Source organism: Bradysia coprophila, unplaced genomic scaffold (genome assembly GCF_014529535.1).
Source record: "Bradysia coprophila strain Holo2 unplaced genomic scaffold, BU_Bcop_v1 contig_138, whole genome shotgun sequence".
Classification (NCBI taxonomy): domain Eukaryota; kingdom Metazoa; phylum Arthropoda; class Insecta; order Diptera; family Sciaridae; genus Bradysia; species Bradysia coprophila.
In genome coordinates, this window is record NW_023503409.1 from 426,891 (window position 1) to 453,492 (window position 26,602).

The 26,602-nt window shown below is 35.8% G+C and overlaps 6 protein-coding genes across 7 annotated transcripts; 3 read left to right on the top strand and 3 right to left on the bottom strand.

Moving 5' to 3' along the window:
- The first annotated feature begins 532 nt into the window (after window positions 1–532).
- LOC119073149 (peptide transporter family 1-like) lies at window positions 533–7,996 on the top strand. The gene is made up of 9 exons (XM_037178450.1): window positions 533–878; window positions 5,036–5,106; window positions 5,307–5,385; window positions 5,474–5,702; window positions 5,767–5,797; window positions 5,859–6,102; window positions 6,163–6,245; window positions 6,309–7,523; window positions 7,758–7,996. The coding sequence occupies exons 1-9, from the start codon at window positions 863–865 to the stop codon at window positions 7,884–7,886; spliced, it is 2,097 nt and encodes a 698-aa protein (XP_037034345.1). The 5' UTR covers window positions 533–862; the 3' UTR covers window positions 7,887–7,996.
- Window positions 7,997–9,183: 1,187 nt separating this feature from the next.
- On the bottom strand, window positions 9,184–10,652 carry LOC119073156 (carboxypeptidase N subunit 2-like). The gene has a single exon (XM_037178458.1). The coding sequence runs from the start codon at window positions 10,615–10,617 to the stop codon at window positions 9,208–9,210; it is 1,410 nt and encodes a 469-aa protein (XP_037034353.1). The 5' UTR covers window positions 10,618–10,652; the 3' UTR covers window positions 9,184–9,207.
- Window positions 10,653–13,440: 2,788 nt separating this feature from the next.
- Window positions 13,441–15,046, top strand: LOC119073160 (ubiquitin carboxyl-terminal hydrolase isozyme L5-like). The gene is made up of 7 exons (XM_037178461.1): window positions 13,441–13,620; window positions 13,769–13,832; window positions 13,893–14,004; window positions 14,068–14,283; window positions 14,348–14,435; window positions 14,498–14,625; window positions 14,686–15,046. Exons 1-7 carry the CDS (start codon window positions 13,554–13,556, stop codon window positions 14,980–14,982), a joined length of 972 nt encoding a protein of 323 aa, XP_037034356.1. The 5' UTR covers window positions 13,441–13,553; the 3' UTR covers window positions 14,983–15,046.
- Window positions 14,993–16,690, bottom strand: LOC119073158 (transmembrane protein 43 homolog). 2 transcript variants are annotated; one of them, XM_037178460.1, is made up of 6 exons: window positions 16,486–16,688; window positions 16,198–16,421; window positions 15,803–16,138; window positions 15,708–15,744; window positions 15,426–15,645; window positions 14,993–15,310 (listed from the first exon to the last, which is right to left on the bottom strand). In XM_037178460.1, the coding sequence occupies exons 1-6, from the start codon at window positions 16,579–16,581 to the stop codon at window positions 15,099–15,101; spliced, it is 1,125 nt and encodes a 374-aa protein (XP_037034355.1). In that variant the 5' UTR covers window positions 16,582–16,688; the 3' UTR covers window positions 14,993–15,098. The 2 variants fall into 2 exon arrangements, 1 of the variants encoding a protein (XP_037034355.1); XR_005087010.1 differs by lacking the exon at window positions 15,708–15,744 and having other exon boundaries at window positions 16,486–16,690.
- Window positions 16,691–17,176: 486 nt separating this feature from the next.
- Window positions 17,177–25,708, top strand: LOC119073146 (protein FAN-like). The gene is made up of 13 exons (XM_037178446.1): window positions 17,177–17,385; window positions 17,453–17,879; window positions 18,023–18,208; window positions 18,278–18,349; window positions 18,409–18,617; window positions 18,683–18,874; window positions 18,934–18,990; window positions 19,054–19,171; window positions 23,908–24,172; window positions 24,239–24,575; window positions 24,638–24,727; window positions 24,792–24,920; window positions 24,982–25,708. The coding sequence occupies exons 1-13, from the start codon at window positions 17,372–17,374 to the stop codon at window positions 25,574–25,576; spliced, it is 2,691 nt and encodes an 896-aa protein (XP_037034341.1). The 5' UTR covers window positions 17,177–17,371; the 3' UTR covers window positions 25,577–25,708.
- On the bottom strand, window positions 19,997–23,585 carry LOC119073169 (CD63 antigen-like). The gene is made up of 5 exons (XM_037178477.1): window positions 23,394–23,585; window positions 23,190–23,330; window positions 20,685–20,855; window positions 20,441–20,623; window positions 19,997–20,371 (listed from the first exon to the last, which is right to left on the bottom strand). Exons 1-5 carry the CDS (start codon window positions 23,454–23,456, stop codon window positions 20,279–20,281), a joined length of 651 nt encoding a protein of 216 aa, XP_037034372.1. The 5' UTR covers window positions 23,457–23,585; the 3' UTR covers window positions 19,997–20,278.
- Window positions 25,709–26,602: the final 894 nt, after the last annotated feature.

Sequence of the window (26,602 nt, forward strand, 5' to 3'; positions counted from 1 at the left end):
TCTACTATCCTAACCCATAATTTGATCATATACTTGGTTTTATCTATACATAGCGCTTATCTAGCTTTTGTACTAATATTATAAAAAAGCTTTTAAAAGCTTTGAGATGACTTGCGTGCATATATTTAGACATGGACTCTATAGTCGTTTCAATGATCCGTTAGTGTAATCTTCTTGGGAGTCCTGAGCAACTTCGGAAAGTCGTTCAAGATTGGCTACTCAAACTTAACTTGTAGCTTAGGTAGACGGCTTTTCAAATGCACTGATAGCTCGTGCAAAGATTTTAAGTACACTTTTTACGCTTTTATATATAGACAGATAGATATATACAAACACATGTGACTGATGAGTTGATTGAGCAGATTTGTGTATATGTAATGTCTATATAACAAGTATACGTATTACAGGTAAAAAATAAACTTTTATATCATATCAATATCCACTTCATCAGTTAAACGATAAGTTGTTGAAAAGATGTAATTTTTTGTTCAGTCATATCGTCCTCACTTGTTGTTCACTGTTTCGATCGAATGGTATAATCAATTGCTTTGCACTGTGCAGAGACCGTCTTGAAAAAAAAAATTGTTTTACTTGATCAACAACTACTAGTTGTGCGGTCAGTGGTCGCTGTCGTGTGCTCAGATTGTATTAATTGCATTTTAAAAGAGATTATTTCACTTTCATATTATTTACAAAGTTGTGCTTAACTCGGTCAATTAATGTTAATAATATAGTAAAGACTGTGATTATATAGGTATACCATTAATTTCTTAGACATTGGTGTTATGTGCTGGAAATACCTGAGATAACTATACGTTAGAACAATAAATTTATTTTATGTTAAAGTGAATCGCTTCAAACGATGACGAACGATAATGGTAATTATTAAAACAATTAACAGTTTAACAATTCAGCATTCGTATTAATGATCGTGATTAATTGTAATTTACGAATCGAATGAAACGCATCTCAATGAGAATAGGTTACAGATTTTTAAAGAAACTGCTTATAAGTTTGTCTGTGTGGTGACCGTTGACTGGATTGTAGATTTTTATAATTCTTTTTTTTTTAAAAGAAGGGCAGGATATCATTCGGAACAACAATTGTTAACTACATGAAGAGAAAACTGCAATTCTAATTTTAGAGTTTTTGTGGTTTGTAATTAATTCCATAAGAAAATCTACTAAAATAGAAAATCTAGATGTTCATTTGTTAAACAACTTTTTGTGGAATCATTTACAAACCAAAACAACTCTTAAAACAGAAATTTTCTGTTCCAGTACGAGAGTGTCTTTTTTCGTTCCCAGCGATCGTAAAAAAGAAAAAAAAGCGATCGTATTTCCAGCTAAAAACCGGAACCCAGGTTACAAGTTTCAAATACGATTCAACAGAGGATCAGGATCAGTTCGTAATACGATTTTCCTATATGGATAGTGCAGTAAAAAATGCATAAATGTGAAGAAAATGTGTAATTAAAGATACGATATCAGTGTCCGAATTCAATTACAATGAAGTTCATAATGTCCCAACAGTCAAGATAGGATTTTCTCTCAGAATTATTTTTATTCAAGATTCCAAATATGAAATAGTCGTTTTATTAATGATGGTTTTACTGGCTTCCAGACCAACTAGTGAAAGTATATGAAACAACGCAGTGGTTATTTGAACTGATTGTATAAAGTGCTATTGTCTAGAGCTTCATTTCGCGGAAAGTTGACTTTGACTTGTTGATAATGCACGAAACTTGAAATACATCAATTGACTCTGATAAATCTTATCGAAGCTAGAAAATCCATACGACATATATACTATGGCAACATTTCTATTATTGTTTATTGTTTTACTACTGACACTTGAGACGCATTATTTCTTTATGAACGCAGTATTTATGAAATTATTGTTAATTTTACATTACCAATCACAATATACTTCTATTCTAGCGATTCGTACTTTAATCAGCCATACAAGTGTGGTTGATTTCTTTTTCTGCTTTCATTCACATTATCCGTATTGTGTCATGCATTCATAAAGATTGAGCGCGCTAATTGAATCGTTTGTCTTTCACTTTTTTTTAACACAATGGTTAACTATACTCTTATAGACTGTCTTCATTGCTCTTCTTTACAACTGGTTTACTTTCTTGTTCATTTTATTGATCTAGTTTAGTAAATTACATTTAAAAAAAAAACAAAATTTTGCAATTTTTATTGTTTTTTAACTGACCGCAATTGTAATAATCGAAATTATGCAAGAAAAATTAAAGGTAGTGAGATAACAGCACTTCAAACCATGTACATTACTTATACCTTATGCTTCTATACACGATGTTAAGCCAACGATAAAATGTTCAACGACCTTATTAAAAAAAAACTTTATTTATTAGTACCACTTACATGATAGCATATCTTTGGAAATTGTTAACTAAATTACTACTTGAGTTAATTCATATTGTGGCAATATAAATAACAATTCCGTGAACTGTCAGCTACTACTTGTTCATTAACGAGTCGGAAGATTTTGTATTGAAACCACTTCAGTTACGGAATAATACTATCACACACGTGACTATAGATGTGCTCGAAGATTTGCGAAATTTAATTCTTTGTTACTCCATCAACAAAACAAATTAAGTTTATGGGAAGTTGCAAATCAGAACAAAACGAACGTAATATTATATAGAACCAGTTCATTTTCTTAATATTAAGAGGAAGATAAAAGTATATTATATTAAGTGTTTGGCACAGACTGTCTGCTTCCCAATCACTGATCAGAAAGAGATATTCGAAGCCAGTGATTATTTTTATTGTCTACACGCGGGAGCAGACAAAGTGTAATTAATAGAAAACGATCAGTACTCAGTACATTTACTATTAATAAATATTAATTAGTATGTACATTAAACCAAGGCGTATTATTGATAAATTCATTTGCCGGATTTACTGAAATTTACAGAAGATTACCGATATTTGACGAAAATTTTCTTAATTTACCAAAAAATTAATTCGGTAATTTACCAATATGCCCTTCATTAATAGTTCGTTGAACAGTAATCATCAAATATTTAATATGTGACTCACATTATTGCATCCAATTAATATGATTCTTTCACAGCAAATTTCGAATTTGAGAATAAGTTTGAAATATGAATTTAAAATTGAAAGTTGGAATAGCTCAGAAAAAACCAATTTATTCGCCACATATTTCGATCTCAAATCAAGATCATCATCAGTGGCTCACTGTGGCTCCAAAAGCAAATTCTTCGAGAAAAAAACTTTCTCGAGCGTCCAAAAAAATCAAAAAATCATAAAATAGAACATCGTTGTCACAATGAAAATCAATTGCCTTATCTTTATTTAACTACTTACTTGATACATTATTAATTTGTGGTTTTCCTTGCATAGAATTTCTGAAAAATGTTGAATTAATTTTGAATGCTTATAGAGATGCAATATTATTATAATTAGACTAAAAATTAATTCACATTTTTTTTAAATAGCGTGGATAGAGTTGAAAAACGTATTAACGTAAATATAGCTAGGTTCATCATACTTCAGAGCAATTTTTTATTGATACGATTCTGTTAAAAGATTATAATTATATAAAAATATTGAAATAAATAGTACTAATTCCACAACCAACTAGCGTACCACTATTACTCAAAAACGTGAGCTATAGTGAACTTTACCTCACGTTTTTGAGCAAAATGCCTTACTTAGCAGTAGAGCAAACCATGGAAATGACTTCTTGTGTGTTTAACGACCCTCGGCTTCACGGAAGAAGTACCATTTACATAATTGGTCCCATTGGTAATTAATGTACTATTTCAATCTGTCTGAATTTCAAACTTTTTGAAACTGCTTAGATTATGTTGATTTCTTCTTCTTTTTATCTCCATGTTATCGTAATTTGGAAATTATTGTTTAAATATAACTCTCTTCATTTCTTTGCATTTATTTTGATCAATTACATCAAGATCAAAGTGTGTGGAAAAAGTGGAATAAGATAAAGCGAAAAGCTTTACTTAGTATATGTACGTGATTATCGTAGGCTTGCGTTAGTCTCATTTGCTTATAAGCCGCAAAATACTTACATAATCTTTACAGATAAGCAAACATTAATGAATAATTATTAGAAACATGTTTTTTATTATAAATTCGAACATTGATGTGATTAGTTTGGACTACTATATCTATTTAGTGTATGTACTATGTAATTAAAATTGGTTTGCTGCTATGTACTGTAATTACGCATGGATATATCTATCGAGCAGACAATGAATATTATCGATTTATCTTCTTTATTTTTGCGTGATTATCTTTTGTTAATATTAAAACAATTAAACATCAATCAATGACGACTAATCATTATCAATATGGATACAGTATATGGTTCTCTTGTGGACTTTTATTGGGAAACATTGTTATCGTTATCATTGCCTCATAGTTAATAAATTATGTCAATTTGATTACGAATGGATCATTTATTATCAATCCGAGGATTGGAGGATTACGTGTGGTACGCAACTTAGAATGATATAGAGTCGAAAAGCGCTATGATTTACAGATCAGTTTTATAGAAGCGAAGATCAAAGTTGAATTAAGCGTAACTATAATTTCCACTTAGCGTTAGCATTAGCGTTAGCGTTAGTAAGACCACAAGGTAGTAAGTGAAAATGACACCCCACCTGAATTAAACTGATCCAAAATTTCTTTGATCCGCTGAGGATTTGTATTACCTTCGGGGTTTATATACTTTGGTTACACATCTCATATTTTTTGAATGACCAGTCTCTATTTGGTAGGGATGAATGAGTTGCCAGTAGCGGTAGCTAGAGTTCCCCAGTAAGCAGTAAGAGGTCATTCACAATATTACAAGATTCATCAATACGATGTTGATGCGAATATTTTTTTCTTGTTCAGAATTAAAATGAAATCTCCCAAAACAGACGGCAAGTCGATTAAAGATGAAACTTAAAATTTAAAAGAACAACCACAGTCAATGCTTCCATAGATTCAAGTTTAAAATTCACTTTCAGAAAAATCCGATCAAAATTTGAATAACAATGAAATTGCCGAGGGAACCACCGATCCGGAGACGAGCACTACGGTAATTAGATTTGATAAAAATTAGTTGAAACTTAGATGTATATTGTTGAATCGTAAAACCTTGAACCTTTGTTGAGAAAAAAAAAAACGATTTTCGCAAATGTAGCCAGTGAATGAATCGTTACTTTTAAATGGGTTCAAGTTTTCGTGTCAACTGGTTTAAGGAAAAATTTGTTTTAAAAATAAAAAATTTATTTTCAGAAATATCCATATCCTAAATCTATTTTCTTCATCATCAGTAATGAATTTTGTGAAAGATTCATGTACTATGGAATGAGAAGTACGTCTATCAGTTATTTACTATCACTTTTAGCAATAAGAAAAACTTTAATTAAATGATCTGATAAATGATATTTCCATTAATATAGCGGTTTTGGTGTTGTATTTGACAAGGAAATTATTTTGGGATGACGATACAGCTACCATTATTTATCATCTATTCACAACGCTAGTCTACTTCTTTTCCGTACTGGGTGCCATTTTATCCGACAGTTGGTTGGGCAAGTTTAAAACCATTTTATTTTTGTCAATGGTATACTCTTGCGGTAGTATATTAATGTCGTTAACTGCTATGCCTGATTTAAATATTCCGGGAAGGTAAAGGAATGAAATCATTGAAGTCAGTTGAACGTTTATTTTAAATAAAAATTCTTTGTTATAGGGAGTTCACCATAGTTGCGTTATTGCTCGTGGTATGTTTCATTCTTCAATTTATGACAACACCATCTGCTATAATTAATGTTATGTTAAAAGGCTCTTGGATCCGGTGGTATCAAACCGTGCGTCGCTGCTTTTGGTGGAGATCAATTTAAGATGCCTGAACAGGCCAAATATATGCTCACGTTCTTTTCGCTTTTCTATTTCACAATTAATTTGGGATCGTTCATTTCAACTTTGATCACTCCGATTCTTCGGTCCGATGTTAAGTGCTTCCAAGATGACGATTGCTATTCGTTGGCATTTGGTGTGCCTGGAGCGTTAATGGTTCTCTCAATTAGTAAGCTCAGATTAGGTCTGTGACGAATTCATATAATTTCATCAAACTGAAAATTTTCAGTAATTTTCTTCGCTGGTAAGCGATTGTACAAGGTCACCCCACCCGCGGGAAACATGTTGGTGAAAGTGTCTAGCTGTATTGGCGTAAGTATGATAAATCCGCTGATTTCAATACAATCAATTCCTAACACTCGTTCGATATTCTAGCACGCAATTTCTAGAAAAATGAAAGAAAGAAAGACAAATCCAAAAGCTCATTGGCTAGACTATGCTGTTGAAAAACATGGCCAGCAACTAGTAAATGAAGTAAAAGTTCTCCTCAACGTTCTCGTATTGTACATTCCGTTGCCAGTGTTCTGGTCTTTATTCGATCAGCAAGGATCCAGATGGACATTCCAGGCAACACGAATGATGGGTTTCATCGGAAGTTACGAAATAAAACCTGATCAAATGCAAGTCGTAAATCCACTGTTAATTTTGGTATTCATTCCATTGTACGATGTGCTCTTCTATCCACTGCTGTCGAAAATTGGCGTTCGACGTCCACTACAAAAATTGACGCTGGGCGGCATTCTGGCTGGAGTTGCTTTCCTCTGTTCAGCTATTGTTGAACTACAATTAGAGAAAACTTATCCCGTTTTGCCCGGAGTCGGTCAAAGTCAATTGAGAATATTTAACGGTCTACCGTGTGCGTATAACATTCAAACGTCCATTCACGGTGCTGATGAGACTTTCCCATTGCCCGCAATGGATGCCTACCAAGATAAATACATTGACGTTACGGAGAGATCCAATTTTACATACGTAATGACTCCAACACAAACGAATGCCGAATGTCCAGAATTCCGAGGCACTTTCCATTTAGGATCGGAATTGGCGATGAGCTATTTCATGACTCGACAGAGCGAAATTTACGAATACGAAGATGACCCGAATAAATCCCGAACTGGTGATCCATTGCTTCGAATATTGGTCAATTCAGCTAATACGGTGTCGCTCAAGGTCACTGATGTTGTGCATCCCGATAGATTGGTTAGATTCGAAGGAAACACAACTGAAAGGGATCTTATTCAACTGGTATCGTCAACGTATGAAATTGAAATTGGTAGTTTTGTTGAGTCTTACGTAATAACCCAAGGAGCGGTTAATACTTTGTTTTTGCGAGAGACTCCGACTGGCGAATACATTTCAAAGGATGTTGTTATATCTGAACCAAATTCCATGCACATGCTTTGGCTTCTACCACAGTACATCATTATGACATTGGGAGAAGTTATGTATTCCGTAACTGGTTTAGCATTTTCCTATGCTGAGGCGCCAGTTAGTATGAAATCTGTGTTGCAGTCATGTTGGTTGTTGACGGTTGCCTTCGGTAATGTGATTGACATAATTATCATTGGAGCTAGAGGTTTTAGTTCGCAGGTAAAATAGCAAATTTTGATAAGACGTCACGTATTTTTGGCCAAGACATTCTTAAATTCGAAGGCACATCCTTGACCAAGTGCGAAAAATGTAGCAAACGTCATTTGGCCAAAAATCACTTCACAGTGAAAAATCGAATTACAGAATATGTTGGCCAAAAATAAGTCACTGTGTCTTACGATCCTCAATGTAAAATGTTCTTTTATTGAAATTCGTGGATTTGTTTCGTCACAGGCGCATGAATTTTTCTTATTCGCTGGATTGATGTTCGTGGACATGATTATCTTTATGATCCTTGCCTATCGATACAAAAGCGTACCAACTACCGAACCCACCGAACAGCCCAAGAATACTGATGAGTGACGAAAGAGGTGGGAAAAAGAACGTTTGGATAATGTCGCCTTGAAGGAGGAGCAAACAACACGCTTATCACAAATTCTTTTGTAATTGTTTTAATAAACGTTTATTTAAAATCTCGTGTGTTTGCACAATATTTTCGACATCTACTGAGTCGGTTCTTTGTTTAAAAGTTACATTTTGATGGAATTACTGAATGGTGACTTGAGGGCAGATCTGTTTACTGGCAACAACAGTCTGTTTCTTTGTTGAAAATCGGCAAAATATTTCACATTTCTGACATTTTTAAGAAATTCTATTGCGGTACTTTCTCAAAATTACGAAGTTGTCTAGGAATTCAAGAGGTCCTGAATACCTATTAGATACGAAGGTAACCTGTTGCAGACGACAAGCATATGACCAGTATTTTTCAAATCTTGTACTTCAATTTGTTTAACATGCATTTTTCTATATTAGTATATTATTTGCGAGGTTCCAAGTTGTGTATTTGATAAGTGGGGTGTTACAGCCCGACTCGAAGTAGGGGAGGGCGGTTATCCCCTACTTGTCAAATAATAACTTGGAACTTCGTAAGTACAATGCTTTACGTGATTAGGCAATGTAAATGAAAATGAAACATGCCGTAAAACGTAAAAGACTTTTATTACCCAGAGCTTGTCATTATATTTGTCGTCGTTATTGATAACAAATGAATAGCCGTATCTGACAGGTTGAAGTAAAATGCAAAGTTCAAATTACAACTACACTCTTGTCGAAAAACAGTTACCCTAGTAATTTGCTGAAAAAGTCACAAGTAAGTTTGTGGGTGTCCTCATGTTACCTCATGTACTAATTAGCAGCATACAATGCATTCTGGCTTACTGCCCTCTTCACACGAGAATTCACGAAAAGTGAAGCAAAAATACTCATGATGTAATGGATCATTGTCGCAGGGAGGTAATTGATATGTTATAGTCAAATTTCGCATGTGGCAGCCAGTAAGATAATTTTTCATGGTGAATCGTCATTCCGTTCACCGATATACATTGATTAACCTTTCAGACTGGAAGCATAATGATACCAGCAGTATAGTTATTCCAAATAAATAATTGTGATGGCCTCAGAAAAAAGAATTGATGATTTCATACATCCGATTCCAATACATTCTGAAATGATTTAGATGTGACGATAGCCTGTATTGATAAAGGTCCTAAAGAATCGTAGACATCCTATAAAAATCTCAAGAAGAATCAAGAAAAGAACCTCATAATTGTATTAATTTTTTTGCTCTGCTTATGTCCAACTTACACAGAAAATTAAATAATTAAATTTGATTTTGGCTATCGATTCACGTACTTGAAAGAGAACCTGAAGCTGCTGTTCCATTTTTTCGTGTTTCTTCACAACCAATTCCAGCGATGCTGTGCTGATGCCTCATCTTGTAAGCTACAGTAGGGACGATGAAGACATTTTCATCATTCAATTTCTTCACGGCACGTTCCAAAAATGTGCAATTGAAATCATTGACCCCGATGCCAAGTTCGCTGAGCCTCGGCAGTGCCGTTTTGAGAGTATCGTACGGAAACTCTGTCATATTATTCCCTTGAACATGTAGGCTTAGTAAATTTCTCCAAGCCGGAAGTACTTTCAACGCATTGTTTCCCATTCGATTATCCGAAATGACAAGAGTTTGCAGGTTATATTGGTGCGTAAACACAACATTTTCTATCATGCTGATGTTTGTTGCGCCCAATTGCAATAGGGTTAATTCTGTTAATGCGACAAACGAACTTTGTTTAAATATTCCAAAATTGTTTAAGTTGAGACGCAAAGTAACCAAGTTTTTGAGTGAACCAATGCAACCCAGTTCCGTCAGCGAATTGTTTGTCATATCCAAGTACGTTAGATGGCTATCTACTTCATCACAGACCACATCCTCAATGTGATTGCGATAAACGTCTAAGTATTCAACTGTGCGAGAGATGAAAAGTTGTCGTATTTGATTATGTTCGGCGTGAATGTTCACCATATTCTGGGTGTTTAGGGTTGTTAATTCATTTCTGCTTAGGTTTACGATGTAGAGTTTACTCTGCGGATTAAATATTCGAGCAGCCAATATGTTGATTTTGTTGTCATTGAGATTTAAATAAGTCAAGTTGATATTGTTGAGGAACAAATCTTCGTCTAGGCATGTGATTTGATTGTATGATAAGTCTAATGCAAACAAACTCTCAAGCGGTTTGAACATTTTCGGTGTAATTCTGCCGATGGTATTGTTAGATAGATTCAACTGAATTAATTTCGTCAAATTGAAAAATGCGTCGTCCTCAATTTCACTAATAGTCCCATCTCTGGCGTGCATTTCTGTTAATAGAGGCATCGAACTGAACAAATTTTCCTTAAAAGTTGTATATGTTCCGTGAGAGATCTCCAACCTTACCACATTATTGAATAGAGAAAATGAATGTTGTTCGATGTCCGTCAACCCGTCACATCTCAAATAGTTTAGATTGACCAAACGATTCGAGGAAATTGGTGGAATGCCATCCATAGATGATCTTAGTATCGTTAACCCAGTTATCATCTTCTGAGAAGACAAATATGGTGATTCCAGTTCAATGCTACTCTCTTCAGCCGTTACATTCTGAATAGTGCACTGACTAGTCTCGTACTTTTCCTTACACAGAAACATCTTGGTTTGCACTAATTTTGCACTCACTGTTAAAATTAAAATCCATAGAAGAAGACGTTGTTCCATTTATGTTGAAAAAATGTAAAAATGTTTGACTTTATCATGAAATGGTAAAAATAGAACTAATTCTGAAAAACGATCGGATCGTCAAATTTCGTATTAGAAACCATGAGTTATTTTATCGACGAAGTTGTTAACCGTGTTAACCTCAAACACATTAAAACGATGTTGCTTGTAGTTAAAGGTCAAATCAAATCAACTGTTTTTCTTTATCAAAGTGCTTACCATTGGTCCTTTTTGTACTTATTTACACACAAAATCAACAGCAGTGTGTGCGATTCAGAGTTGGGTTTTTTCACTATTCGGTCGCTTTTTATATATCAATTGATAGTGAAAATACCAACTATTTTCGGCATATTTGATCACTTTTTTACTGAAGAAAAATCACACGCCGTCCTGCTTTTATCTTCACAGCAAAACATGGAATACCTTACTTACATTACTCGTACTGTAATCTATCATTAATGCAGTCAGCAGTCATGCAGACCTCGCACTCAAAAATGGCGGGCCTTATTAAGGAAATAAGGAGGTTTTTTAAAAAAATAAGGAGAAAATAAGGAATTTTTCGGTTGAAATTAAGGAGAAAATAAGGAGCTTGGAAGTAAATTTTTGGGTAAAAATCTTGATGATTTTTTATACGCACACCCCCTGCACGCTTTTTAGGCTCATAATCAAAAATTACGAAGTTTTTCAAAAATTCCCATACCCATATTCAACGATTTTACACTAATTTAATCCACTTAAATCCACTTAAACGCAATGGGCCACGTTCAGAAACGAAACGTTCATGACATCTGGGTAAACTTTCACGACCAAAGTACATCGTGAGAAATCTAACCTCAAAGTTAAACTTGACAGCGTTAACTCAACTCACTCACTCAGTGAAGAATTTTTCGTTCCTGAACGCGGCCTATGAATTACCATGGTTTAATAGTAAAAGTTAATTTGAAATTATTAACCTTAGCTTACCGCTACTTTCTTATACCATGTCAATTGTTTATTTTGTGGACTGTGAATATTTACGTGTAAATATTAATACAAATAATCCACACAACCCACAAAATAAGACTATGGCTCTTTACAACATTCCATTGGTTGTAGGTCGTGTTTTGAACCTCAGGATAAAACTGTACATTTCTCAATATGCTACATTCCTTAATTTTCTTTTAGGTGAAGTAGAGATTTGAGGTCAGAATTATATCAAATTTGTAAACAACACAATAATTTGATCAAATGAATTTAAGTTTATGTAGGTCTTGTTTTTTTGTGTGATCTACCACCAAATAGTTTGTTGGGAAAGTTTCCCTCTTAGTACATCAGTGAAATAATAAAATAATGATTCTTCCCATAGATGACTTGGAACAGGTAGATTCCATTGACCTTTTCAAGCCTCCAACAGGTCGCACACAAGTGGCGTCCACCAAAATTTTGAAACTTTGGGACCCCCTCCCCCACTGTGCTCTATTGTCGTTAGATTGTTTCTTAGACTGACTTTTTGTAAAGTCGATGCTTTAACTGACTTAGTATGACCGCGCTTTTTAGCGTGAGACAGAGGCAATTCTTTCCAAACATTCGTCCGTTACCTTCAATTCTACCCTCCCTCCCCTTCTTCAACACCGCTCTTCCCATTGAGTGGGAAGGTAGCAAAATTACTGTAATCCACGTGGATATTTTTCTTCAGTAAAATCGACAACAAGGAACTACATTTCTATGGTTTGTTTACTAGCAGTAGGAGATCGGGTGAAAAAATAAGGAAAATAAGGAGTAGTACGACCCCTGCAGTCATGCATACATAGATATGAAGTGTACATGATGGAAGTAGTGATATCATGACTCAAGTAGTGATATCGTGTCTTTGTCTTAAGAATTCGAGTGAAACCAAGTGCTCGTAGTAACTTTAATTAATCAGAAAATTCTTGGAACTACAATTATAAATATTTTGAGAGTGTATTGGTTGTTTTATAAACCTTAATGATTTACCAGTCCTTAAATTGGCAAACTTATCAAAGAATCGACTAACTATGTGATGTAAAATTTGAAAAATTTATTTTCGACATGACCAGTCCGTTCTTCAGCGATAGCTTTATACATCGAATAAGGTCACTTTTTTGCACCCTCGACGGTGAAAAGCGCATTGAACACACTGGGTTAACAATTAAATGTAATGATAATTGAGACCAGAGGTTGATAACTCAAGCCTAGCTGGGAAGTCTAGTATGTTTCTCTTATTAAAAATTAAATTTGATGGTTTTACATCCACACAAACGTTCCTAGTGTCCTTGGTCTTTTTGAATGAACCGATCAACTACTAAATATTTACCGAATGCATATGTATATCTTCTTCTAAGACAACGAATCAAAAATCGAGTTCCAATGACTCGAATCCGAGTCGCGGATTACGCAAGGTATAATTTGATTCTATACAACTTGTTTTTTCTGCGAAGCATACGTTCAAAGACACAGGGTCGCTTACGAAAATGTGTCCAATAATACAGGCACATTTACTCAGCTGAAATGCATATAAAAGGGCGAATAAACATTTCACTAATATAATTTCAAGTAAAAGTAAATGTAAAATCGTTTGAGCGTTCAACATTAAGGACCAAGACTAGTCAAGTCTCTTACTTCATTTGATCTAACCATTTTTAAAAGATTGAACAAAAGCTTCTTCTTCTTCTACTTCTTCTACATGCATTACAGACCCTAAGGATTCTAAACCCTGTTATTTCAGTACAGTTGTAGGCACGAATTAATTTTCAAAATGTAACGGAGAACGGATTGTCGGTAATGTAGATGAAATGTCATGCAAACCGTCGCCGCTCATATGTCTTTGTGCCGTCTCCGCCGTCTCTCTACTGTGTCTACCATTATTCTGCAGAAAAAAAATCCAATTTCATTTGCAAGTTAATTATAAAAATTCCAAACACTCAAGAGCTCCAAAAATGGCTGGTAATTGGTGTTTAATCGAAAGTGATCCTGGCGTTTTTACGGAGTTAATACGAGAATTTGGTACGTTAGATAATTCATTCGGCATTTGGGCCATAAAGTCAATTAGTACTGAGGTTATGTTTACAAAATGTAGTTGTTGTTGATTTTGTAGACAAAGGCGAAAGAACCAAATGTTCGGTTAACGAAACTATTTTTATTTCCATTTAAGGCTGTGATGGTGTCCAGGTCGAAGAACTTTGGACTTTAGATGCTGAGCAATTTAAGAACTTGGAGTAAGAATCTTAATTTTTTAGTCGACAGTCTCGATTTTACTCTCTTGTTTTGTTCTTTAGACCGATACACGGTCTGATATTTTTATTCAAATGGGTGCAGAATGATGAGGCGTCTGGGCCGGTCTTGCAGGGTCATGATAGTCGTTTGGAGAAAATTTTCTTTGCGAAACAGGTAGACAATTGAATCCTTGCGAATATTCACAGATCTTTGTGTCATTACCCATTGTTCATACAGGTCATTAACAACGCTTGTGCTACGCAGGCGATTTTAAGTTTGTTATTGAACTGCAAGCATTCTGATTTGGTACTTGGCAGTACATTAACCGACTTCAAAGAATTTTGCACGTCATTCGATGCGTACAACAAGGGACTAACATTGAGCAATGCATCACAGATCAGAGCTGTGCACAATTCATTTTCCCGGCAAACTTTATTTGAACTGGACAACAAGGTAGTGCATATCTGTGATAATTAAATTATTTTCTGAAAGTGGAAAGCAAATTTCTTTGATTCAGGCCGCAAATAAAGACGAAGACGTTTTTCATTTCGTTACCTACATTCCGATTGATGGACGACTTTACGAACTCGATGGCCTTAGGGAGGGTAAGTGCTGATTCAGAAAGTCAGTTGCTTACAGTGTGAAAATAAATTCCAACTTCCTATAGGACCAATCGATCTTGGACCCGTCGGCGAAGGCCAGGAATGGTTAAACAGCGTTCGTCCAATTATCGAGAAACGTATACAAAAGTACAACGAAGGCGAAATCCTCTTCAATCTTATGGCTGTCGTTTCGGTAATTTCATTTTTCCATTCGATCTGACGATTCCACAACCGACCGGTAAATTCATTTCAGGATCGACAATTAATTTACCAACGTCAAATTGATCGTTTATTGAACGCATCGGACAATGAAATGGAAACCGACACCATACAATCGGAAGTTGCACGCTTGCGGATGATGATTGAAGACGATATTGCCAAAAAGAAGCGTTACAAGGTGGAGAACATTCGCCGTAAACACAATTACTTGCCTCTGATAGTGGAATTGTTGAAAATGCTGGGCGAACAGGGACAATTGTTACCTATCTATGAAAAAGCGAAACAACGGGCATTGGAACGAGAAACTGCGATGGCAAATAAGGCCAAATGAAACCACTACGTTGCTTTGCTTTGTATCTCTTTTTTATATTAAATCAATCCCAAGTGAGAGACTCGATTTGCGGTTTTATTATGCCATCTGAGAGATGATAGCATCAAACCTCAGACCTATGGCACTCGTTGATACATAATAACACCACGCGCACACAAAAGAAATGGGCTAATTGCCGCAAATATCATACTACATCCTATCCAAGGTCTATGAAAAATCCACGCAAGAGCTGTAACCGCTAGTGCAATTGAAAATGACAAGATCAGATTTCCTGTAACTGGATGGTCAGCGTCCGGCATTATCGACCACAATAAACGGTTTTGGCAAACTGAAAACGGAAATTGAAGAAACAAATGACGAGAAATTCCTGCAAAATTCTGATATCGAGTCTTATCGACCGTTTCCAGATAATCTCGAATGTGATGCTCAAACGGATTACTCACATAGTACTTGAAGTAGTGCGGTTGTGCAGGTAATAGCGAAAAACAGAAGCACAAATCCGATGAACCGGAATCCCCAGGTCGTCAATTTGTATGAATAGTGGGCAGCTTTCAGTGCCGACGCTAATGTCAGGTCGCCTTCAAAAACCAGTAGAACGTTAATGTTGACTGACGTGGGATATGGGACGATTTTTCCATTCTGAAGCATTCCAACAACGGTGTACTATAAGTGAACAAGAAAAACGTCAGCCAAATAATCGTTCTAGCATTTCAGCTCTGATTTACCGTAGTTCCTTCCAATCCACTGAATGAAAACTGAATCCTATAACGGCAATCATTAACGATCAAGTGAAAATCTTCGCCACATTCGTTACATTTACCTTAAATCGCCCACTTCTGGATTGAACACATCGTTGCAGTGATAGTATAGTCCTGAATGCAGTTTTACAGACGGATCCTCCGGACGACTATCTGATGTTAGTTCGATGAAGCGAGTAACCTTCGATTTCACGGCAGAACCGAGTTCAAAGTAACCGATACTGACGTGTTCTGCCAATTGAACCCTGGTTTGAATCGGGAATTTCGTTGGATTATTGTGTCCGGACCGAATGTAGAACATTGAAGAATCAACGATATCGTCTCTCCAGTCCATTGTGTAATAGTAAGTACGGTCATTGCCCTCGATTGTGGCTACGCTCTCGCCGAATTTATATTCCCTGTTTTAAGGGAGAATTACAGCGACTGCTAGCAAAAGAGCTGAACTCTCTGAACTTACACTTCTTCTTCAATCCATTGATACATTTGGACGCGTCTCTTTAGTTTGACGGCTAGCACTTGTATTCCGTAATCCGGTTCGGTTAATGGTTCCCCGGTTGATATTTTACCCGTAATATGAATCAGTCGTCCTTCCAGTGATGGATCAATGGGATCATTTGCATTCGCAATGTATACATTGCTCATTGCCTCGTCTAATGACATTGCATTATTCACCGCTCTGCCCTGCAATATTTTTCGCCTTTTAGAGGACAGATTTAAATGGAAGGAATATGTTGCACTTGTGTACCTCATTCCAAAATAAAATTGCAATAGCAGCAGTGTATAAAATGCATCCAAATAGTGCGGCAAACCATTGGGCCCGTAAATGGTCTAAGAAATTCATATTGGCATCGTTGTTCGATTTTTGGTTGAGATTATATCACTTCCATTTCGGTTGTTTTTATTTTTATTTTTCGTAACAAAATCTGTAATGTCAAAAAGATGATGTCCCTAGCGGCGCAATTGCGGCTTTATTGACGGCAGCGGCTGTTATAATATAGTCCAGGAATAGTTATTTACGTATCTGTTGTGGACGGTATATTTTAGGCAATTTCGCGAGTTGTAGCCCGAACGAAGTGAGGGCGACAAGCGAAAGTGCCTAAAATAAACCGTCCACAACAGATGCGTATACAACTTTTCATGCCGAGGGCCCAAATTACGAGACAAATTCCGTAATTTTTGCCCAAGGCATGAAAATTAAATTTCTCGCTTGAACACGAAAGACACCACTGGTTGTTGGCTGATCAGTTCATATGGTGAATTTTGTGAAGTTGAATTTTCGTAAATTTACAAGGAAAGTGGATTCACTTAGCTATTTCAACGTTAGAATGGTTGTAAAACGTTTCACATTTGAAAAACAGTTACAAAACTAAATAATAACTTTCCTAGTCTACCTCTATGTAACTTTCTTGGACTATGAAGTTACTCTGCCATATCATCACTACTGTGACTTTCTGACAACAATAACAAAAAAAAAAGTTGGCAAAAAACGGTAATGTGAAAAGACAACAAAAAATGTAAAAAAGGGGATTAACAAACCATTCGTCATTCAATTAAATTTGCCGATTCCATTCTTATGTTTTGCTAGTTATAATTCAATAGTACATAGTGTTCTGAGTCATATCCTCAATAAAATGGACAAAGAAAGGTATTTCGCCATTTAACCTGTTGATGGATAACGAAATAAATTGACAAAAAAATCCATCGTGTCACAGATTCTCCTTACTCCTACTGGAACCGAACGAAATTTACTTCGAAGACTTTCTGGCCAATTTAATCGATGAACAACGAACAGCTTCAGATGAGCCCGTACGGGATGGACATCTGAAAATGTGTTCGAAATCAATAATTTTCGATCCGAAAGATAAAATGGAACCGATTGTAAAGATCGTTTACAAAGACTGTAAAAAGCTTTACGAATGGCCGGGGAAATTAGATTCGAAGGATTCGAATGTGTTGGCCGTTGAGTGTTCTCAATACACCGAAATATTGGAAAGAAACGTACTAGCTCCATATACATTCAGAAATGAAAGTCGGGTGTTCCTTTTTAGTATGCAATATGCCCGGATTGAGACACTGTTACAGCATCTAAGTCAGTTACATCGAGCTTCTAGTCTTCAGCCATATGAACAAAACGATATGGTGAGTGAAGATTTTTAAATTGTTTATCACGCAATTCACCCTACGTTTGATTCATTCTCAACATTCTCTTCAAGATTGTGAAAGTTCATGAGAGCTTTTTTTCGACAAATTCCAAGTTTGACCAAATGAATTGAATGTTTCAGATTGCAATGATTGTCTTCTCACGGCATAAACGATACAAGTTTGATCCACTATGGCTGAATGACATTTACGAAGGAATAATTGTCGAAAATACAGTCGATGAAATAAAACCACTCATCACCAATCCAGGCCGTTTATTGCTATCCACAAATGCAATCTATTTTCAGCCTTATAACAATATCCAACCGGTACTTTAATCTCACACGTAAATTTGATCATCGAATCGATCATCTAAACTACGTCTCATGTACTTTCAGTATCCTGTGAAAAAAATTTCGCTAAAATCTCTGGAAAGTCTGACGAAGCGAAGATTTCTGCTCAGACACATTGTAAGACAAGAATCGAATCAAAAATTGCGAAATTTTTTACTGATATTGAACTTTTAAAGAGCTTGGAGATCGTGTGGAAAGATTCCAGCAATGACAAGACTGATACATTGTACGTGGCATTTCGTAACGAGACTGATCGGAATACATTTTATGAAAAGACTATGGCACAGGACGGTGTCTCGATAGCAAAAATCAAACCAGAAACGATGACGCTTAAGTGGCAGAATGGGGCAATTTCGAATTACGAATATTTGCTATACCTAAACAGGTAAAATTGTGCAATTTACCACTTACGAGACAATTGTTTTCAAAGTTATACTTTCGCCCAAACAGTTTAGCTGATCGGACATTTCACGATTTAACTCAGTATCCAATATTTCCGTGGATCATCAGTGACTACACTTCGAACGAATTGAATTTGGAGGACGAGAAATGTTATCGCGATTTAACGAAGCCAATGGGTGCATTGAATCCGGAACGGTTAAATCGATTGAAAGAACGCTTAGACGAGATGGGCGATCCTAAGTTAGCTATTCAATGTTCATGTTCATTGTAAGCCTTTGTCTAATTTCACTTACCAACAGATTCCTCTATGGATCCCATTATTCTGCTCCTGGCTTGGTTTTGTTTTATTTAGTAAGGTAAGAGCACAGCGGAACGAAGGTGGTGAATCCGATATTGATTTAAGAATTTTCTGTTTTCAGAAAGCATCCGAAACTTATGCTGTGTCTACAGAATGGACGATTTGATCATCCTGACCGAATGTTTAATAAAATGTCCGATGTGTACAATAATTGCCTGAATAACATGTCGGATTTTAAGGTGAGTTTTGTTAGAGATACCATTCTCACAACTTTTTTTTTCTGATTTGGCGCGTTCAATCTGTTCCATTGTCTTATCCGGAACTGGATGCCCGACTTCAGTTTACAGGCAACGTCATTTGGTTAGGTACTTAGGGACAACAGTCAGATCTGTTCCATCGTACGGAAAAAATTAATTTCGACAGGCCGAAAACAACCGACCGTCATCCACAAATACTTTCGTTAAATCGTCAAAGTGAGGTTTTGGTGGCTTCTCTGTGGATGACGATTGACATTGTCAACGACCTTGGAACAGACAAGTACAAGTAACGATTCAGACCATGCAAGTTTGAAGATACAAAAATATTTTATTTTCTTAACGTTTTCGACTCAACAGTCAATCTTCCAACAACTCCTTGAGACGTTCATGACCACATATTGCACCAATTGCAATCAAGTTTCGGATCCATATCCTAAATTCCAGCTCGTAGAACATTTCGATGGGAACGACCTTGTCGTCGCAGAGTTTCGTAAATAAATCCGACAAATAATTTTCGATTTGATCAATATCGTCGGACTCCTCTTCCTCTTCATCGTCTTCAGCGTCTACTTCCATATCGGACAGATCACTAATTTCTTCCTCGTCGTTCAACTGTATATCATTGTAGTGACACATATCTTTGGGATGCTACTGTACTGATTCATAAGCACGATAGAAGATGTTATACGTGACTAGTTCGGAAACTTTTTGTGTGGATCGAACCAATTTGACTTTTCTCTCTTGCCTACTTTGTGTTATAAAGAACGTTTCAATGTGTGTGTTTCTACGTTCAATACAATTCACTAATTGCAGCGACAACAATAACATTTATTCAGTCTACGACAGCTAGCAATAATATTTCATTTGGTCAAAAATAACACTCATTGTTATGATGCATGTCGTCTTAAAGGGAAATGAAACTAAAAGCAATTGCTTTGCGAGTCGACAGTATTCTTGATGTCGATGGAATTTATTGAAACTTCACGGAATTTCATTTTTTAAATCTTTTAGTATTGCTTCTTACGTACAAATAGACATTTTACACAAAAGTAACATCGAACAATTGGTATTCCTTGCTGCTGGCCGGAACTAATAGTTGGCGAAGCCGTGCTTAATAGTCGGTAAAATCGGTCTTCGATTATAAACTCTGGCCAAATTGAACGCAGAAACAACTCCGTAGATCTGTTAAAATAGGCAGAGTTTTGTTCAAATGATGCACAAATTCAACTTTATATGTTAAATAATGCTTACATGAACAATAATGCTAATGACCCCAACGAATCCACTGACCAGGATCAAGGACGTAAAATAGGGACTTAGCGCACTAACACAACCGTCTATATGGTAGTCCAAACATTCACTGGTTCTGCAGCATGAAGATGGTTGCATATATATAGTCCAATCGTTGTACGATTGTCGTCCACAACATTTTAGCTGAAAATATTTCGGTCAAGACGTCACTCTGCGATAGCTATTCATAAATTTGAAGAAATACCTCCCGCTGTATACCATCCATAAAGTCTCGGTTTTCGGCAGAATCGTAGTAGGTATCCATAGCTTCTTTTAGGAATAGATCGAGAAATGTTTCACGTAGTAGTGATATCATCAGCACTCCTATTAGTTCGAGTATTTGCAATACGCTTATGATGATGAGAATGATGCCAAACTAAAATGAAATTTCTCAGTTAATATTCTATATTTTGAAACGACACAAAATATTCTATTCATGACACAAAATGCTGTTTTGAACTTTTATTTCAATCGGACCTTAATAAGTAGTAATGTCGGTTTTCTTTCGAGCAACATAAATCGAAACGATCTTCAAATATTTTAGTTGGTCATAGTTAGTTGTGGAATTCAAAGAATCATAAAACTTACTGACATATTTCTGGCCAAGACATTCTTTAAATCGATTTTTCACCATGAAGCCATAATGGCTCATTTTTGCCAAATGGAGAAAATTGTAGATCTGGTTGTGGTCTACATTTTTCTCCATTTGACCAAAAATGAGCCATCATGGCTTCATGGTGAAAAATCGGTTTAAAGAATGTCTTGGCCAGAAATATGTCAGTGAGTTTTATGATTCTACATCGTTTTATGGAATTTCAATCCAGCTCAAGACATGAGATAATTATGTATGTAGACATAGGGCAACATGCGGAAAAAGTAAAATGGGTTGGATCAACGCACTTCAAGCGTGAGTGGTCCTCTAAATAGGGTCCTGAAACTGGACAGCGTATCGAACCAATTTTGACACTGTAAAAAAAGTAATCTATTGGGCAGCTGTCATTAATAGCACTTTTGCTTGAAGTGCGTTGGTTGGATTGAAATCATTGTAATCAGGGGCGGATTAAAATTTCACAAAGTTAAGTTTAGCGCCAGTTTTCGATGATAGCTCACGGCGAAGAATCAACACCCAATACGTTTATAGCTCACTGGCAAAGAAGAATTCAGAGCCAATCTTTGTTTTGTGTTAGAGATTTTTATTTGGAAGAATCGAAATTTGTAGTGCACGAATTTCACCAGTGCGAAATACTTTCCAGTTCCATGGGCACGATGATACAGAGTTTCTCAAGGGTTAATCTGCATCTGACTGTAATTATGGAAGTTTAAATTTCAGACTGTAACTTTATGTTAAAATGACCATTCTTTATGGACCACGTTTAAAGTGCCAATTTTTACGAAATGGAACTCCATAAAACTCCTTACAAATCCTAATTTTTTTAAAAGAGTTTTCTGGAATTTTATTGAAGGAGTTTTAAGGAGTTAAATTACCGACGCGGAAAACATTTGTTCTAGGACTACGTCTTTTATTCCCTTGACTGTAAGTCATGGGTTTTACTAAAGAAAATACACCGTACATAATACGTTCACTATGATTAGTGCTCAACACGATAAGTTGAGTAAATAACAACGGATTTTTAAAAACCTTTTTTTATTCGATGAAGTTCTGAAATCCTCAGGTCAAGTTCGAAATGGGTGGTATCGGTTCAACCATCTGGGAGTAGTTCTAGAAAGAAGGCTATTCTGCTTTTTGTTAACACGACAACTGGAGTAATTCTTAATCGATTTAAAAAAAATTGTTTGGTGGAGAATGGAATTAATTCCTGAGGTTAGGTTCCAAGATAGATTATGTTGGTCTAACGAACAAGCTGATGTTGCTAACAGAATTTTTGTATCTATTTAAATAGTATTTTTCTTGTTATGTGACTTTGCCTTAGTAAACCGAATAAATAGAACAAAAATTGATGAGTTTGAAGTTTGCGGCCAGAGCGAGGCGAGGCAAATCACACGAGTTTATATACAATGTTTCGAAGATTTTCAGTGAAACTAAGCAGAATTAAATCATCAATGAGAGATTTATTAGACCGTTCTAGTAGTTCTTCTTCTAAATGTGTTTTTGTGAACATCAACATACAAAATTACATTTCATTGAAATAAATCAATAAATCATTGCCAACAAAAATACTATTGAGAAGCTCAGACAAACAGTCAAGTGATCTGACCCACCCAGCAGGTGGGACCTAGTTTTATAACTAAAATAATTCTGTTAATTCTGTTAGGAAATAAAATTGGCATCGCCTTGTCTCGTTCGAATTTTCTGGAACAACAGGATTTTTACTGAAAATTTATTTTTCAATGGAATTCTATATTTAGCACCATTTTGGGCGTGAAAACTTACTAAAAATGTTTTACGTTTCAGACAATGTAACAATTTGGCATAGGTTTTGAGCCGTAGTTGTAGCCGAGTGCGTTCTATTCTAATTAATCAAATCTACTAAAAATCTAAAAAAATAATTCTTCTACAAAACTAGCCGATGTATCCGATGCCGAGATATGCTGATCAAAAAAGGTCAATTAAATTACGAAATTTCGTAAATTTGTGTTCGCTCATCAACTTTTTTTTTTCTTTAAACAAAAGTATTGTAAACTAAAACAGCAACTCATGTATCAACATAAAAAATACGTTTTTTCTGCAGTCAGTTAATTGCGCACTTACAATTTTCATTAACGTTCCGTTCTCTTTGTAAAGAGAATACAATCCATAAACTCCAATTAGAAGATATATACAAGAGATCACGAAGATGCTCCCAACAAATGTGTTGAAAATGCAGTAAATGTGCATCAGTAGAGATAAAATCTGGAAAGGACAATAATTGATCTTCGACTTCTTGTTGAAATTATTGATAAATAGTTATCTTACCACATAAAGCCAGCATAATATTGCAATCGTATACCGATGCCGGGCTAAACCTAACTTCGCCATGGTTTTTAACTTAATTCTGTTTTTGATCAGATAGCAGGAAAAACTTATCAAATAAAAGATTAATTCGTATGCAATCTGAGTTTATATTTCGTAATGTTATGTGCGTTTGCTCGTTCGATCGATGCAATACTGAATATACTGAAATGTAGTGAATCATAAACACAGGCCAGAATTTCATGAAACGAAGAGAAGAATCTAAAAATAAAACCACAAGTACGAGTAGCATCATTATAAAAAAAACAAATGTTGATGTATAGATAGTGGATATATGTAACTAGCCAAGATTCGATGAGGTATTTTTTGTCATAGTTGAAACGTATTTCTGTTGAGTCATTTGAATGCTTACATCAGGTTATCAGGTATACAAGAACTGCTGTTAGAATCGTACTACCGTTTCAATAGCTGGTACACGAATGCCTACCCTAACATAGGTTTCATGTCTATTTCTCAGGAATTAATACCAGAATTCTACGACACCAGCAAAAAGGGCGATTTTCTTCGAAACTATTTAAAAATTAATTTCGGTACGAGACATGATGGTACGCCGGTGAATCACGTTCAACTGCCACCATGGGCGAAAGATTCACCTGAACATTTTGTTGAAATATTTCGCGAAGCTCTCGAGTCCGACTATGTATCACAAAATCTGAACCACTGGATCGACTTGATATTCGGATATAAGCAGCGAGGCGAGGAGGCAATAAAAGCAAATAATCGTACGTGTTCATCAACGGGCAATGAAACAGTTCATCACAAATTAAAATTTTCGGTCTCAATTTCAGTGTTTTTTCATCTGTGTTACGAGGGATCGGTTGATCTTGACGAAATAAACGATCTGCGGGCTCGTCATGCATTGGAAGTGCAAATATCAGAATTCGGTCAAATACCTAAGCAATTGTTTCACAAACCACATGTGCCTAGGACACGATCACCTTCACTCAAAGAGATATCGGACATAGCCGAATGTGATACGAAGATAAATCGATTTGATTTGAGCGATCAAGTTCAATCACACAAAAATATAGTCAGTTGTGTTATCGTCGACGGATCGACGATCATTTCGACCGGAAAGGACGGATTGCTCAAATGTTATGACATTAAGGGGAAGCGACAGACAAGGTGAGTAATATTCTTTTCATTTTTTTTTTCATGAATTCAGATCATTTCTTTGATTCATAAAGGAGCGTGTTCATTGGGTCTCTACCGCTAAGTTGCTGTGTTAAAATTCCAGAAACGAGTACAATCGTTCTAGGCTCTTGGGATAACACAATGTAAGAAAGAAAGATTTCTGATTTTACCGGAAAAATTCATTTAACAGAAAACCCTTTTCTCTAGCATGACCTATAACTTAGACTTCGGTCGTGTTTCTAATGTTATACCCGCACATGATGACGCAGTCTCCACACTAACAATTTTGTCAAAACTTGGAATATTAATATCTGGTAGCTGGGATTGCTCTGTTAAGTGCGTGCCTAGTTCTTCATTAGATTGACAATTTATAGCTAATTCACACAACAATTTCTAGAATATGGAAAGGATTTAACTCAAGTGGTTGCGTATCATTTCGCATGTCCGACGCAATGGTGGCCTATTTGTCTCTAGAGGAAAAAGTGTCATCCATCGATGCCTCGTTGACCGATGACAATATACTGCAAGTTGCTGTTGGAACATTTTCCGGTGAAGTGTTTTTGTGGAAATTACGCGTAAACAGTACAACCGATATGGAAACGATAGAAAATGCCGTAATGACCAAGCATATTGACGAAGTAACATCAGTTCAATTCAATCCATCGAAAACAAAAATTGCTTCAGCTAGCTTGGACGGATCCTTTCATATTTGTGATATTACGACTGGCATGGTAGTGCTCAGCCAACAACACAATAGTCCAATAATTTGTTTAGATTGGAAATATTCCGAAGAATACTTGGCCATGGGTGACGAAAATGGCCACTTAGTTCTCTGGAATATGTTAACCGGATCGGAGTACATCAAATCGAAGGTTTTTACTGGGTTGGTATCTTGCCTTGTGACCACGAATGTTGAAAAGAAAATTATTGTAGCAGGAATCGGCGGCAGTGATAGACATGAGTATAGCATCAAAGTTTTCGATTGTTTGTAAAATAAAAAGGAAAACATATTCGACAATCAATGAACGTTGTGATAGTCTGTAGGTAGTCGTGACGTATTGTGACGTAAAATATAAAATTAATCGACTATGTGTAGGAGCAATAAAGAATAAAGATATGTGTTAAACGAATGCGCGTATGTAAATAATGCAAATGAAGAAGAGTCACTCAGACCATAATTTCCTTTCAATTTGCATTATCTCGAGGTATGGATCATGATATAGCACTCCAATATTTTTGTTGTATAAAGTAATTAAAATGGAAAACTTGGTCAACAGCAATCCAGACAACAGAGAAGTATTTTCCATTTACAACATAACTTGAAGAAAACGTAAGAAGTCACCTATTCAACGTTTATATCCGAATGGTTCCACTTTACTATACACGCACAAAATGCAAACATGTATGAGTATGTGAATGCTTATGATATCGCATGAGGAACAAGTTGGATCGAATAGGGGACTTCTCACGTTTTCTCGGACTGTTTTACAGCAATCAATTCATCCTTTTCTTGCAATCAATTCTTCTTTTGCTGCTTGATACTTTTCTAATGAGAACATTTCACCGTTAGAATAACTGTCAGAGACTCAAATGAGGAAAAATGACATTACAGAACAGAAATTTTGAAAACTTCGGACAAAAGTTAGTTTGATTGAATATCTGAACAGCATTTCCAGTATCAGTGCCGGACTGGCCACATAGGGAAGTCGGTCGATTCCTGAAGACCTTTTTGCATTTTAATTTGAAGAAGGCCCTTTCTCAAATTTACGGACCTTTTACCGATAGGCCTTTTGGTAGCCAGACGGACACTGTCCAGAATCCATTGCTGTTACTTTACTCGATTTTATAAAAGTTTACATTTCGGTGCTACACAACTACGGTGCTGCTATCGACTATCAACTACTATTCGTGACATTGTTTCTACTAACTAAATCTCGTAAGTAGAAGTGAATGATTAATACTAGCAGGAATTTTAGGAGTGAAAAAATACGTTCAATCGCTGATTCAAAAGGTCAGTT